Source organism: Macaca nemestrina, chromosome 2 (assembly GCF_043159975.1).
Source record: "Macaca nemestrina isolate mMacNem1 chromosome 2, mMacNem.hap1, whole genome shotgun sequence".
Lineage (NCBI taxonomy): Eukaryota > Metazoa > Chordata > Mammalia > Primates > Cercopithecidae > Macaca > Macaca nemestrina.
Genome location: NC_092126.1, coordinates 119,413,234 through 119,429,632, shown reverse-complemented (window position 1 = coordinate 119,429,632; position 16,399 = coordinate 119,413,234). Strand labels below are relative to the sequence as shown.

At 39.9% G+C, this 16,399-nt stretch overlaps 1 protein-coding gene across 17 annotated transcripts in view; it reads left to right on the top strand.

Moving 5' to 3' along the window:
* Positions 1-16,399, top strand: part of LOC105482397 (ELKS/RAB6-interacting/CAST family member 2) — a 981,466-nt gene that overhangs the window by 596,490 nt on the left and 368,577 nt on the right. For 15 of the 17 annotated variants that reach the window (XR_011620093.1, XR_011620095.1, XR_011620096.1 and 12 more), the window contains one exon: positions 2,897-3,057. The exons of 1 other annotated variant lie outside the window; for it this stretch is intronic. Coding sequence is in view for 12 of the 16 variants with exons in the window: in XM_071091912.1 (XP_070948013.1) it covers positions 2,897-3,057 (161 nt within the window). In the remaining 4 variants the exon portion in view is untranslated. Of the gene's footprint in view, positions 1-2,896; positions 3,058-7,749; positions 11,952-16,399 lie in introns of those variants that run through there. One more of the 17 variants, XM_071091921.1, reaches the window with a different exon arrangement.

Sequence of the window (16,399 nt, the reverse complement as noted above, 5' to 3'; positions counted from 1 at the left end):
TCAGACAGTTCATCAGTGAAGATAGGCCAGGTTATGCTGGGAGTAACCACCCCCAATCTCAGTGGGGAAGCACAACAAGGTTTATATTTTGCCTATGTGATGTGGGTTTGCCCTGGGCTTCATTGTGGTCACTCGAGGACTCAGGCTGAAGATGATGTCGTCTGAAACTTGCTTCCACGGTCACCATGGCAGGGAAAGGGTAACGCTGGAGTTGAACGCTACCATTTAAATGTTTCTACCTGGAAATTACAGTGGTTTTAATTGGCCAAAGCCACAGCCAATTCGAAGGGTGAGGGGAAATGTAGTCCTACCACGTGCCTGTAAGAAAGGGAACTAGGATATTGTGAAACCACCCTAATGATCACCACACCAGGGGACATATTTTTTGCTTTCTAAGGCTCTTGTTTTGGCAGCAAAGGAAACAGCTTTCAGGTCTCTAGAATATTAAACACAGGAAGAACTCATGGGCATCATCTAGGAAACTGAGATTCCAAGGGTATAATGATTGTTTGCAAAAAGTCACAGAGAGAAACAGTGGTCATGCTAAGACTAGAAGGATGTATTCTGAGGCCAGTGCCCCACATGGTCCTCGGTGTGCAATACTCACTGTCCAGGGCCACACAAATTAGGAAGAGTGAGGAGCTTGGCCTGGGAACTTATTTTAAAACTCTGCTTCCAAGGTGTTGAGAGGAGCAGTTTCGTCTCATCTGATACTAGCATTTACTGATGTTTGAGGCCAGTGGCATCTCCATCACTTACAACTCTGGATTATGTCTCCCAGGTGCCTAGGTTTCTCCATGTGCTTGTTGCTGAAATGGCTGGAGCAGCCTGAAATCATTAGGTTAAAGTGTCATTTAAAGTTGGGTTAATGTAGAACTAGCTAGTGTTTGCCCTAAGTGGTCCGGTGGCAGGTGATCTAAGACTTGGAAACCCAGCTGAATAACTCCGTGTCTACAGATTGCAGATAGGTCAGCTTCGATGAATGAGAGAGATTGAACAAATGAGAATAATGGAGACCTCCCACTCCTCTGAAATCAATATTATGTTTGAAATAAAGAACGATTTATGACAGAAAAGGAATCATGAGGACACAGACCATCTCATACGGAGGGTCAGGCAGACTATCTGAATTGGCATATGGAATGATCATAATTCTGAGTTTTTGGGGGTCACTGCTATTGGGTGTATCAAAAATAGAAAAAGGGAGGAAAACTTAAAACTCTGCTTTAACTTCATCACATATTGCTTTGGGTTTCTAGTCATATTTGTGATGTTCTGTGAACTTATATGAGAAACTAAAAAGTTTATTAATACTTTTTAAACTATAGATTTGTAAAGTTAAAGAGTAATGCAATTTACTCTACAGTTAAATAGGGGTGGTTTTGTCACTTTCTTAGGTCGTTCTTTATATTCCTTGCTTTTTAAACTCTTTTTGGTTTTGGCTTTGATTTAAATTACATGATCATTAAATTTCCTCTTTTTATCAGGGCAAAATGAAGGGTTTTCTAAATCTTAAAAGCATGTAATTTACCTTGGATGTAAACTATAATGCTTATTCTGAATAAATTCCTTGTAAAACTGCAGAAATTGTGTAGAAAGTCTTTATGAATTGGAACTTAACATGTCATTGACACATTTTGAAGGGCGTTCTGTTGACTTTAGTGATGGATGAGCCTATTCTGCCAAGTTCAGCTGGAAGGAGTGTTTTAGAAAGCCAAACATCAACTCGAATCTAGAAACTTCCTGGAATCATGATTTTGGATCAGCAGGGTGGACACAGCCTACATCTGTGCAAGGGATGGCATTTTACCAGCTTGCTCCACGGAAGTCTTTGGAACGGAACCATAAACACCAGCCTTTTTTGTTGTGCGTTGCCTTTTAAAAGTCCCCAAAGGTTTGGGGAGGATAAGGCTTTGCCTCAGGGCTCCCGGGTCTCATTTTTTGGGACCTGGCTGAAAACCCTGGATATTTGATAGTCTGGCTTATTTCTATGGTGTATTAGCACCCTATAAAAGTTACATGTCATTTATTTCAAGTTTAGAACCCTCTCAAACTTCAGGGGCAAACCAAACTTGAACCTTTTGTGGCTGGAATTCTGTTTACCTTTGGCCAAACCTTGCTTCCTGACTGTAAGGCTGGGAGGTGAGGTGAGAGGGACTCCTGAGGCTCCCTGGACATCGAATAGCTTTTACCAAACACGGCTTTGATAGGTTAAAATGTGACCGAATTTGAAACACGTAGATTCTTTCTGTCAAAGTACTCTGGGGCCTACACACAGAAGTATATTGTGCTGGGCAAAATGCCTTTTGAGTGTTGCCTTCCTTCAGTGGTGAGGAAGTATCTGAGACTTTTGCCAAACAGAGGTTGAAATTGGGTCAAGCCATTCACCCCCAATTCTAATAAATACATTAAGTAGTTTTTATAAAGGTTATTGGGCAATCCAATTGAACAAGGACCTTGGAGAAATTTGGACATTTCTTGTGTTTGAAACATTTTTTTAAGGATTTTTGTTCTGTTTTGTTTTAATTTTTTATTTCCATAGGTTTTGGGGGAACAGGTGATATTTAGTTACATGAGTAAGCTCTTTAGTGGTGATTTGTGAGATTTTGGTGCAACCATCACCCTAGCAGTATACACTGAACCCAATGTGTAGTCTTTTATTACTCAACCTCCTCCCAGCTTTTCCCCACAACTCCCCAGAGTCCATTATGTCATTCTTAGGTGTTTGCATCCTCGTAGTTTCAATGACAAAGAAAGAAAGGGCTCCAAGACACAGCGGCCCAGTTTGAGGATCCCTATGATTCCTTTGTGTTTATTCTTGGAACACAGGCTAGCAAGGGATGTCTTGTGCTTGAATGAAGGAGAAATAACACACAGAGCTCCATGTGCCTTTCAGATAGAGGAACTGATGAATGCACTGGAGAAGACCAGACAGGAACTGGATGCCACCAAAGCACGCCTCGCCTCCACACAGCAGTCCCTGGCCGAAAAAGAAGCGCACTTGGCCAACCTCCGGATTGAGAGGAGGAAACAGCTGGAGGAGATCCTGGAGATGAAGTGAGCACCCATTGTTGCTTTTGTAGCCTCTCTCTTCTAGCCTCTCTTGAAAGTGGGAAAGGGGAAGGGCTAGAGAAGATGAAGAAAGAGCTCAGAGAAAGAATAATTTAGCTCACACTTGCCTGGTCATTTCTGAAAGTACGTTTCTTATGTTTTAATTGTAACTTTGGTGTCTCCGTTTGCACATTTCTCACATCTGTCACTGAAAAAAATATAGATCCAGCTCTAGATTTTGGGTGTCTGTGTTTTGTGGATGGTGCTGGGATTCATAGATCTGTTGGAAAGGTCTGAGCCAGCCAAGAGACGGAGGCCTCGTTAAGCACAATGGTAATTTGAGCACTGCTCAGAGTAAACTGGAAACTTTTCCGAGGAGGTATTTCCTAATTGTGACTATAACTTTGCTAATTATATTCTTTTCACTTGTGTACAATGCCTGGTTTGTGTTGGCTCTTGCAGAGTCTCAAGGTTGGCACCTCTTTGTTTAGAAAGTGAAACTCTGATTTGCTGGGCTTATAAAAATAGGTTGGAAATCCCACATCCCTGCCACACCCCACCCAGGTGGGGGCTTGGGAAGCTAAATCAGGGAGATTGGATTGGAACTAATCACTTCCTTTGATTTAATCAATGACGTGGGGCTGAGTGCTGGGAAATGGTTGTCCTGTGGTCCTGTGACACACCCACCTACACCTCACTCTTTTTTCATTCTCACAATGAAAGAGCATCATCACGGAACAACATAGAAAAGAAAATCACTGAGAGATTTTCATAAATATCAATTGCAATAGGTCTGTTTGTAAAGAACTAGTCAACAAGGAGCATCTCTGTGTTTTTAAATGAAATAATCACTAAGTTATAATTTAAATCGAACTTCCCTCCACAATAAGGGGAAACATACATAATTACGGCATCTTAAGCCTGTAACACAGACTTTGAAATTGGTGGCTAGGTATGGAAGTGACCTTATGGTGACCCAGCAAGCCTTACATATGGTTAGCATTAAACGCAGAAAGCTTAAATCATGGAAATCATGGAATGAAATAGTTTGAAGGATTTAATAATGAGGACAAAACATTTATTCCTCATCAACTACCTCAGTTTCTCCAAGACCAAAGAATAAGTAGGGTTTTTTTTCCACATATAAACTAGCATTTTTTCTAATCAAATATAATATGATAAAAACAGGTATTATTATATTCAGTTCAGAGTTGAGGGAGCTGAGACTCAGAGAGATTCACATAATTTGCTTAAGGCCATCTGGCCACGACAAAACCAGTTTTCTACCTCAAGCTCCATTTCTGCTACCTAATTTTCTCGAGGAATTTATGTGAACTCATTAAGACTGGAACTTCTGTCTGTTTGAGTCACTGTAGTCATCATGCTGATGAGAGCAGTGCCAGGCACATGAGAGGTGCTCAGTTATTGTTTGCTGCCCATGACAGTGTCTTGATAGGTGCTCAGTGGTTTGTTGAGTGAGTGACTAGATTGAATACTGGAGACTGAATGTGATGTAGCTAAGAAGAAAAGTATTTTAAGTATCTGTGATATTATCACCTTCATCAATAATTTATTAACACTGTTGAAAGGATACATGTTTATAAGCACAGCATACATAAAATCTTGATATTTGCCAATATTTACTGTTGTTTAAAAGATTAACTTATGTAATTAGTTGTGGAATATGTGTATGAATTTAAATGACACCCAGAAAAATTATTACTGTCAATATGTGTATAAACACTCAGCTGAGAAAGACCAAAAGTATAGTGTAGTATTAAATAATTGAAGAAACAGCAATATGCAAAATGGAAAGTCCATTTATGAATATATTCATGTTAGAATCTAAAGTTATGTCTTTTTATAATGTCTATATACAAAGTTCATAAAATGGTTTATTTGAGAAAGTTTCCATCTTGCTGATATTAACCAATAAAACTTCATTTCCTAGAAAACAAGGTGGAATGTTATGATTTATACAAGAATAGAGAAAGATTTTAGAATTACATATACTTCCACCTTCATTTTGGATTTGATTTTTGAATGGAGGTTAAAAATACTGAAATTCAACTTATGACTTAGTTTTACCCTTGAAAAATTTAGCATATTTTTTTTGCATTTTACTTTCCATAATAAATGTAGTATAGAATAAAAATAATTTATTAACAATAGCTAATGCTAGTATTAGTGCATTAGCAATATGAGTCCATTGATTCAATCAGCCTGTATTCTTTTCTGTTCACCTGTCTCTCCTCTTCCTCTCTGTGTGTTATGTGTCAAGTCCAGCCTAGTTTTTCTCCTTGTTTTCCAACTGTTCTCAAGTTAACTCTCCATCTCCTGAAGTGATTTATTATGCCATTATAAAGAAATTTTAATTACTTCCTGTTTATAAAAAGAGCATATACTTTCAACATTTTGAGAGAACAAGTAATGGTGAAGTATACTGGTTTGTGAGTCATCAGACCCCGGGTGGAATCCTGTTGCTTCCACCTGGTGGCTGTGTGACTCGGGAGAAATACCCTTAACCTCACGAAACTTCCAGTTTCCTCCCGTAATGACTTGAATGGGAGTGGTTGTGGGGAGGGGTTCTCAGCAGAGGGCTTGGCACACAGAAAATGATATATGTATGCAAATAGCACTATCAGCCAATGAAAATATGTCCTTTGTTTAGTATACTTTGTGAAGAGTATCATTTATCTAAAATTTGGATTTATTTTTCTAAAACATATAAACTTTTTCCATGTGTATGTTTTCCCACTTAACTTCATGGTGTCAGATAGCACCTAACTAAGACCTCTTTTGGTGAATTGCCACATTATTGCTGAAGTGCTTAATCTGCTGCCACTGCAAAATAAATACAAAATTCCTGTGTTAATTCCTTTGGTGAAAGTAACAAAGCCCTGCTTCATTAAACCTGATATGGACCCTATTCACTATTTAACTGGCCTAGAAGCCCAACCTGTGGGCTTCTGCCCTGGGACTATGGGAGGACTCAGATACAGGGCAAGTATATTGACTGAGATCCTCAACTAGAGGCACCAGCCTCTTGGGCTGTTCAAGTTCGCCACTGGTTTGTTCAATCACAGTGTTTAAGCTGAATTGACAGACGGGTTACTTGACATTGATTGAGTCCACGTAAGTTCGTGGGAACAGTCAGATGGGTATTATCATTGTTGGTGAATTGTTAGCATCTGTGCCAAGCATTGTTGGTTTTTCATTCAACCGGCACCCATCATCTTTAGACAGGCATCTTTATGTCAGGTCTACCCAGTTTCCAAACCCTGGTGGGAAGGGAGAGGCTATGTGGTATTAGAGGGAAGAGGGGTGGGGCTGTGAGTCAAGAGAAAGGAACTGTGATCTCATAGCTCATTTCTGTCTCACCCCATAACATTAAACATCACTCTCTGGTTGCCTCAGTTTTCTCTTCAGTAAAATGGAGGTGGTAATACCTGCCCTGCTTACTCTATAGAACTCTTATAGGGATAAGATTTCTTTTTTTAAGTAGCAAACTAAAATTAGTATAAACCAGCACATGTGAAAGTGCTTTGAAACCTAAAAGGGGCTTTTGAAATAAGAGGTGGTGTCTGTTAAATTCATTGCAAACCAAATGGCACAGAGTTTTAGAATGGGAAAGCAACTGGGTCCAACCTCCCAGCCTGCACAAGCCAGTCTCCCATTCACAGGATTACTCATAAGGAATTCACCAGGCCCTGGTGAACACCATTCCCATGGCAGGCCATGGGCTCACAAGGTGGTGGTTCACGTTTCATGGCTCTTACACGTAGCTCATTTGTCCTTATGTTGAACGGAAATGTCTTTCCATTTGTCTTGGTTCTTGTTCCAGAGCTATACAGAATTTACCTGAACCCCATCCAAAGACAGATATTTGTTTAGATATTTGTTAGGTGATATTGTTCATTTTAAAGGAAAAAAGAGGCAGTATAGAGAAACAACATGAAAAAATTACTCATGATCCTAACGTGGAGAGAGAGACACTGATGGCATTTTGGCGTATACTTTTGCAAATGCTCCTTATTTTATAAAGAAAATTGGACTGTACTTGCATATTTTGCAAGTCCCTCTTCTTTTGTGAATGTGAACAACCTTCTATGTTGCAAACATAGGATTGTATTATTTTTAATTACTCAATATACTGTCATATAGGTTTACATCATTATTGGGCATCTGTCTCAGTTCCAGTGTTTTGATGAGCATTCTGCTGTTTAATTTTATTTTATTAACATATTTCTAAATACCTGTGGATTGTCAGGCTGTTGCGAGAAATAATACAAAGAGGGTTCTCATATCCTTCAACCATTTCCTTAATTGGTAACATCTTGCATAACTAAAGTACAATATCACATGAGGAAATTGATATTGGTACAATCTACCGGCCTTCTTCAAATTTCTCCAGTTTTACGTATCTATTAACATTATTCCAATTTCTCCAGTTTTACATGCACTTGTGTGTTTGTGTGTGTTTAATTATATCCACTTTTATCATATGTGTTTTGTGTCACCACCACCAACGTCAAGATGCAGAACTGTTTAATCATCACAGTGACCTCTGGTACTATCTTTTTATAGTTACATCCACTCTTAGGCTGTATAATTTTTACCCAAAGTTTTGTTTTGTGTTATATCATTTTGGGACATGTGCCACACTGACCTACATTTTCTCCTACCATTCTTCTTTAGCTTTTCTTATTTTAAATGCCGACTGGATTTAGAGTGAGTAAATATTGCCTGATTCTTCCATTGTAAAGATTTCTCATGATATGATTTTATTTTATTTAGAGTGGAATTTTCTTTTAATATTGGATATTGAGAATCTGTCACATAGTAGGCACTCAAAAAGTATTTGAAAAATGAAAGGATGAATTAATTAAAAAATGTATGAATATTCACCGATGATCTACCATGTGCTAGGTACTGTTTTAGATGAACAAACGTGACCTTGTTGAGCTTGCATTTTAGTAAAATGAGTGAAGGAAATGAATATACAAATAAGCAAAAAAATGAATAGATACATAGATAAAGTAGTTTCTTATGTAACCCAAGAGGTTTGGAATCCCACTTAGAAAGTCATTTCCTAAAGTAAGGACCCTTTTGGTTATTTGGGGCAAGAAGGGACATGGGAAGTGTGTTGTGATTTCCTGTAATCTGGGAACACTTTTAGGAACTGAGGCCAATTTGATTCAAATGGAGAGCCTTGATTGTATAGTCACCCTTTGGTATCTGTGGGTGATTGCTTCTAGGACCTCCTTTAGATACCAAAATCCACAGTTGCTGAAGTCCCTGATATAAAATGGCATAGTATTTGCATATAACCCAAGCACATCCTCCTGTATACTTTAAATCATTGTATACTTTAAATCATCTCCTGCCTACGTATACCTAATACAACGTAGATGCTATGAAAATAGTTGTTATACTTGTATTGTTTAGGAAATAGTAGAAAGAGAAAAAGTCTGTACATGTTCAGTGTAGATGCATTTTTTTTCCCAAAATATTTCTGATCCGTGGTTGGTTGAATCCACAAATGTGGAACCTATGTATACAGAAGGCCAACTGTATTTTGTGTAGGATTATTTCCCTCAACATTCCTGGCTTAGTCTGTTTAGTGTTACTATAAAGGAATATTGAAGCAGGGTAATTTATAAAGAAAAATGGTTCATTTGGCTCATGGTTCTGCAGGCTGTACAAGAAGCTTGGTGCCAGTATCTGCTTCTGGTGAGGGCCTCAGGCTGCTTCACTTATGGCAGAAGGGAAAGGAAAGCTGTATGTGCAGAGATCACATGGGGAGAGAGGAAGCAAGGTGGAGATGAGGGAAAGAGCCATGCTCTTTTTAGCAATCAGCTCTTTCAGGGAAACTAGCAGAGTGAGAACTCACCCCCAAGGGAGAGGGCATTAATCTATTCAAGGGATTCACCCCACAACCCAAACACCGATCTCCCATTAGGCCCCACCTGGGATCAAGTTTCAATAGGAGTTTAGAAGGGGACAAATATTCAAACCACAGCAATACCCTTCTTCAGTCTGTTCTTTATTGGTTGGTATTCTAACTGCCGGTTATTATTCCTCTGCTGGAAGAAACTAACAGTTCCCAACCATATGTTTTCATAGTACATAATATTCATCTTTCCTTGTGTATAAGATTATTCTTTTACTTAAAATATATCCGAAACTTCTTGCTAAAACATTTCATAATGGTTCAATTTTGTTACATTTACTCATATTTAAAAGGATTTTATTAAAAGTATATTAAGAACATCATTTTATGTTTGATTTTATTAATGCCAGTTAATAAGCTTACATTCCAGTAACCAAAGCCCAATTATTTAATGTATGGCAGGTGGAGTTGAAATCTGTGGCTAAAAGAAATTGAGGGTCGTAAGATACAGTACTTAAAAATCTGTGTGCATTTGCTTGGATGATTTCAACTACTATAGTAGTTTAGTATAAAATGCTAAGTTGAATAAGGGTTTTGATAGTTGCTTAATAGTCACATTTTTTGAAATGTTTATTTTAGACTTTTGGTGGTGATTTCCTATGCTTATACAAACATTTTCAGCAGGCCCCTATGTTTTTAACTCATCTGACGATATGGTGTAATTCATCTTAATTTACTGGGTATTGTTGGGTTTTAGACATCTTCTCCAGATAGCCTCACAAGCCTTTGTATACACTGGATTATTTTAGGACATTTACAGTGAGGTAAGGCAGCAGCTTATTCGAGGGCATTATCCTGTTGGCCTCTTTGATCTAAGATCCTTTCTGAGAGAGCCACTCATTAGGTAAGTACCCTTCAAAGGAGAGCAAGGGTGCAGAAATGATAAAATCAATTTATTTTTTACTTCGTGCCAACATGAGAAAAGACAAATCACATATTTTTAGGACGGAATCCTAAGTGCCTAGCAATTTGGACAGGATAAATGGGGTCTGGGAGAAGAGTTTTGAAGCCAATTGTTACTTAAAATTGATAAACTCAATAAACAAGAGGGTTGTGCTAGCCTACAGAGATATTATGGGGATTGACTGAGATTATAAATTCATGAGAAAGTGATTTTTAATCCACAAAAGGCTATACATATATTAATATGTTATTTACATCCATTACAGTTAGCATACACTAATCCTGTCTTTAATTTACAATTTGGCCTTCTCCATTCAAGAATTTTTTTTTTTTTTTTGCTATAATACTATTCTTTCTCTAACCAGTAGTTTATTTAGAAAAACTTTAACATGCCCAATTAAAAAAATATTAAATACTATGGTAATGTATCCTAGAATGTCCTATTTGTCATCTGTTTCTCTTTACTACCTGCTCAGTTCCGACAGGTATTTAAATCAGCTAGAACACTGATGAAGCCTAATGAAGCTTTTTGAGTTACATGTACTGATTCAGGACAGGTAGCAGAGAGGGAAGGAATAAATGTCACAAAAAACGACTCACTCAAAATCAAGTTTGGTTTTAGCTGCAGGCAGTGACATAAATGCACAGTTGCTTACCACTCCAGATTTCTGTTTCCTTCTTTTAACTCTGAAGTTGATGGCTTATAGTCTACAGCAAAAACAAAACAAAATGACAAAAAAAACCGATGCTGAACATAAAACTTATAGTGGGTAAGTAAAACTTAACTATAAAGAAAATAACTTTAGAATAGAGGAAAGTTCTAGTTAGCTTCAAATGCAAGAATCAGAAAACCCCACATTCCAGAAGCTCATACAAGTAGCTTTGTAATCACTAGGGACTCATGTTCCTTCTGTCTTGACATTTTGCCATTTTTAGCATTTGCTTGCACCTCTTAGTGTGAGACTTCCGCTTCAGTTCCAGCTATCCAACAATCCCTGTTCCATCCATCAGAAAGCAGACATGAGAAAGAAACCTCCCTGTCCTTGAAGTTACACATCCCATCCATTGACATCTGAGTCATTTCACAGTTTATTCAATATTTGCTGAGCATCTGCTATGTGCAAGGACTGTTCTAAGCCCTAGGCACTTATCTAAGCCCTGTTCTTAGTGAACAGAAAGGACTCTATGAACAAAAATCCTCCTGTTGGTGGAGCTTATATTTTACTAGATGTGAGAACAAGTGTGGGGGAAGGGGCCCACTGGCCAGGGTTTTAAGCCACATGGTCATACTTAGCTTCAAGACCAAGCAGGGAAATGTAGTCTTTAGTTGCATTCTGGGAATCCAGTTCCAAGGAAGGAAAGGAAAGAATGGATATTAGGGGTAATTAGCAGTCTCTGACAACGTGAATGAAGTTTGAAGAAAAATAGGTCAACTGGTATGTTATGTCACTTATCAGTAAAAAACAACTTTGCAATTATACCTCTAGTCTATTCCTAATAGACATTTATTTGTATACATGTATGTTTAGTGCATATCTGAGTTCATTTCTGGGTACCATGGTTGGTAGACTGTGAGGAGGCATGTAGTGAGCAAACAAGCTGAAGTATACCTGAAAATCTCATCGTGCTGGGGATAGCTCCACTGGTAAGGGGTATTAGGTCCAGAGAAGGCCAAGAAGACAGATGCTTCTTTTAACTATTAAATAAGTGACTGTAAGAAGAAAACTGGACTTGATTCATGCTGCCTCAGATGATTGTGCTGGAGTTGGTAGGCAAAATTTGAGAGGAGGAAGATTTTTCTTTTAGTGCAAAAGAACTCTGTAGCAGTAGGAATGGTCTCACGTGTTCTGCATGCTGCAGAGGAAATTTTCATCCCAAGTGAAAGGCAAAGGCAATCTCCAAGACCCCTCCTGTATGTAATTCCACTAAATAAATGCCCTGTCACATAGATGATACTTAGGAAATGCTGGGATCTTTTTCATTCCTTCCCTTGAGGAACTTAATTTGAATGCAGAAACTCTGCCAATAAAAAAAAAAAAGAAAAGAGAAAGAAAGAAATAAAAAGGAAAGTTACTGCGTGGTTTAGGACACTGCTCTAATACATCCACAGTAGAATTTTCCCTGAATTTTTAGGCGTTTATTTTTCGTAAAACTCTTAGGTTATTAAATATATGAGCCAAGCAGGGATGAGTTAAATTGCATGTCAGGTAGAAGTTCATCTTTGCCTTGAGGAATGTACTATCTTGGATTAAAATGTCTTCAGAGAATTAAATTAGCCCAGGCATATATACTATTCAGTGCATGCAGACTTTAGGTGATGGGATTAATATTACCAGTGAACACTTATTAAGTGCTGATTCCATGGACTAAGTACTTCATCCAGATAGTGCTGTCACCTCCTGTGAGGCAGGGAGTAATATTGCCCCATTCTGTGGATGGAGACGCTGAGGCTCATATATGTGGAACTCAAACACAAGTCTATTTGACACTATAGTTCACAGTCTTAGCCATTGAAAGCACTGTCTCCCAATGAAGAACTTGGGATATCAGTGTAAGAATTTCAAGTGTGGGAACAGTGGCATCAGTTTTCGTTAAATAGTAGAAAGCAGTGGGCAGATAGGTGCTTCTTCCCTTCTTTGGGGTAGGAGGACAGCAGGATGGGGAGGTGGTGGGAGGAAGGGGGCCTGAGGAGAACTAGTTGGAGAAGGCCTTTGAAGTTGGCTTTCTTATCTTAAAACAAAATAAGGGACACACTGTCTTCTGGCCAAAAACATGCACTGTATGTATAGTTTTAATAGTGAAAAATGTCAGTCAAAAAGGCCCTCAGCCTGGTGGTTTTTAATGGAAATACAAACATTTTCTGAGCTAGAGAAGTATAGTCTTTCAGCTTAAATAATCATAATCAGCAGTTAAATAATCTAAATGCTTGTGAATCATAGAGTTTAAATAATTCCAAGCACCATACTTCATGTTATCTCTATCCTCACAGCAGCCACATAGGGACTAGGGAAGGTCACCCATTAAAAAAAGGGAAAAAACATATTCAGGCCTTCCACCCTCCTAAAAGATGGCAAGTCAGAGGAGGCAGTCTTGGCCCTTTCTTCTAATCCAAGGGCAACAACATATTGAAAGAATTCTGAGCAGTACCTGATCTAATGCTGAAGGGGGCGTTGCCAGATTTAACCCCTTGAGGCGAGGGACAGGGCAGCCACATCACACAAAGAAACACTAAGGAGCTGAGAGTACAGAGGAAGCACATATCAAATCCTGAAGGAATAATTATTTATGTAATCTCAGCACTTTGGGAGGCTGAGGCCGGTGGATCACTTGAGCTCAGGAGTTCGAGACCAGTGTGGGCAATATGGCAAAACCATGTCTCTACAAAAAAATACGAAAAGTTAGCCAGGCATGGTGTTGCGTACCTGTGGCCCCAGCTACTCAGGAGGCTGAGATAGGAGGATCTCTTGAGCCTGGGAGGTTGCAGCTGCAGTGAACTGTGATTGCATTACTGCACTCCTGCCTGGGTGACGGAATGAGACCCTGTCTCAAAAAAAAAAAAAAAAGAGAGAGAGAGAAAAGAAAGAAAAGAAAAAGAATTATTGGTGCAGTGAGCAGAACCCTGAGCACCCTAGTTCATAGCCTGACTCTGCCAGTTGTAGTTGGTTGAGCCCAGATACACCTGACCTGGTCTTTCCATCTGGTAACAGACCTGTGGACTCAGATGACTTCATTAATATTCAGTGATTCTCTGAGCCCATGGCTCTCAACTAGGGGTGGTTTTACCTCTCAGGGGAACATTTGGCAAGGTCTGGAGACATTTTTGGTCATCCCAACTGGAAGGAAGGTGCCACTGGCATCCAATCGGTAGAGGCCAGGAGGCTGCTAAACATCGTACGACACATAGGGCAGCCCCAACAACAAAGAATTTTCTGGCCCAAAATACCAGTGGTACTGAGGTTGAGAAACCTGTAACTAGCCTCATTTTTTAGACTGGTGTTTCTTAAACTAGGGAAGAGAGAAGAGCTTTGTAGGGTCTCATCTCTGATTTAACTGGACTTATTTTCACATGGAATTCACACAGGATGTATTTTCCCATTCAGCACAATGATCAGGCATAGAGGTTGTAGTGGCCTGGGGACTTCCCATTCTGTGTAGATGATTTTGACCTCTTGATTCTGGCTTGCTTTCTTGGCATTAAAGACCAGCTCACCATGTAGGTCCCCAGTGGAGTTGACAGTTCTCAGATTCAAATCCTCAGGGGATGGAGCTCCCTATGAGTTGTAAACCCTGGCTGGGATCCAAAAGACCTGTTCCATCAATGCATGCTGCTTGGCAGACAACACAATTCTGTCTAGCTCCAAAATTCCATCATTCTTTAACCTGTGGTTCTTTCTGGTCCACAGTGTGCCCAACTTTAAATTGAGAGTGTGAAATTGGACAGTCCTCAAGGGTTAGGCTGGTCCTATAAATTGATGCACAGTTACAATGGCCCCTTTTACTCTCTTTCCACTTCTGTCTCTCCTTTCCATTTGTTCCTTTCTTCACAACATCCCTCTGGGTAGCCAGATCTTTTTCTAGGGAAACACTTCTTACAGTGTTCATTTAGAGCAGAAAGGATAGAAGAGAAATGAGAACACTGGTGAGGTGGACAATCTATGCCAGTACAGGGCATGTGGACATCCAAGGGAAACCAACTGCTGCCTGGATGCCAGATGCCTGCCTCAACCCTGAAGGGCAGGTCTTGGGCAAATCCCAGTTCGTAGGGTTTCTCTGCCTCCCTGTAACATTTTCTTTGCCTTGGTAAAATCCAGTCCATATATTATCAAGCGAAGTCTCAACCCTAAGGATGAAGAGGGTAAACATCAAGATCTGTTTCCTCACTGGAAGGAGCTATTACAAAAGGATCCAAGTCAATGAAGACTTAGAGGATTTTAAGGGAGGAATAGCATGGAGGTGGGCTTTGAATGTTCTTGATCTCTCCTAAATACTCAATAAATGTTTGTCAAATGAATGAATGAATGTTGATGAAAATTATACTTTGCTTTTTGCTGGCTGCCTCTTTTTCCTTTCCCCCTTTCTTACCCACTCTGTCTTCTCCTCCACTCCATCTCCTGTTTCTTTTTTTCCTTCCTCTCTTCCTTCTCTTCACTTTTCCCCATCTTTCTCTCTCCTCTTTGTCTTTTTTTTCCCCCTTTCCTATCCCTGTTCTGGTGCTTTACAAAGCACAGGGGTTCAACATGCTTTCCGCATTTTCTCAACATAATGGTTGTCTTGTTAGATTCTAATTTTGACTTTTGGGCAGGAGGCAGACCAAAGCAGACCAAACATGTGGGAAGAGGGGTGAGAGAGAGAGTGTGCGTGCGTGAGTGAGTTTGGGGGCAGAAAAGGAGAGTCTGGCTCTGGCAATTTTGCCTGGGGAATAAGATGTGTTAAGGGAGACCACTCAGTTTCCAGGAGCAAAGCGATCGAGAACTATAGCTCAAAGGCAAGCTGCCAGTCAAGTGGGACGACGAGTCTTTTGTTTTCCAGTCATGGAATTTGGGAACCAACAGATTGTGAAAATTGAAATGCAGTGTTTGACTTGATCTTTTGGTTAAGCCAATTCCCTGGGATCTTAATTCGAACCTGCAGGAAGCTGAGGCCAACTCTGAGAAGTCTGTTATTACCTCACCCCTGATGCTTCACTTACTTGAAGACATTTGCAGAGTACACTGCAGCCAGTGCCAGCATGCAGTTATGATAACAGTTCAATTGCTGTCTTTCCACTCTATTTTGAAATTGGTGTTTTCGTGTTCATTTCACTGAGCCCTGAGCCTGGAGCTTCTTTCTCTTCCTGGCTCTGCCTCTGGAAGTTTTCTTGGAAAACGTTCCCTTCAATGTATTTTCAAGGCTCCTGTCAACTAATGCTTTATTATAAGGCAGTGTGGGATTGGGTAGGTCCAGTGGTTATTCTCTGCTTCCCCTCTTCTGGTCATTTTCCTGGAAACTGACCCCTGTGAGCGGCATCACTGGGGTTCCCTTGCTGGCTGACTCTGGGGAGGGTCTGGGGCCAGTAAGAGGCACTTCAGGAGATGGGAGAGGCAGAAGAGAAAAAAATCTAGAGAATTTACTCTTGCTTCCCTTCTTGCTTTGGGGCCACATCTCTGGCCATAGCAGCTTCTCTCCATGACTATAGCTCCCTCTCAGCAGTGCCCATTCATGGCTCCCAGTGTCGCTGGGATTGACTTATTCCTCCCTTTGGCCCTTCAGCCTGATGTGTGGTAATGGCTGTCCAGTGTTGCTAGTGTCTGGATGCCTCAAGGTCTCATTTCTTTCACTAACCCTGCCCACCCCTACTTCTGTAGCGTCTCCATTGAAGTCTCCTCACTGGAATCATCTGTGTCGAATTCTGTTGCCTTCAGGACTTAGACCAGTACAGTGGGGAAGGCCATGGTGCCGTGGTCAAATACATAAGATTTGTTGGAATGATTTAACAATCATTTGTTAAATCAT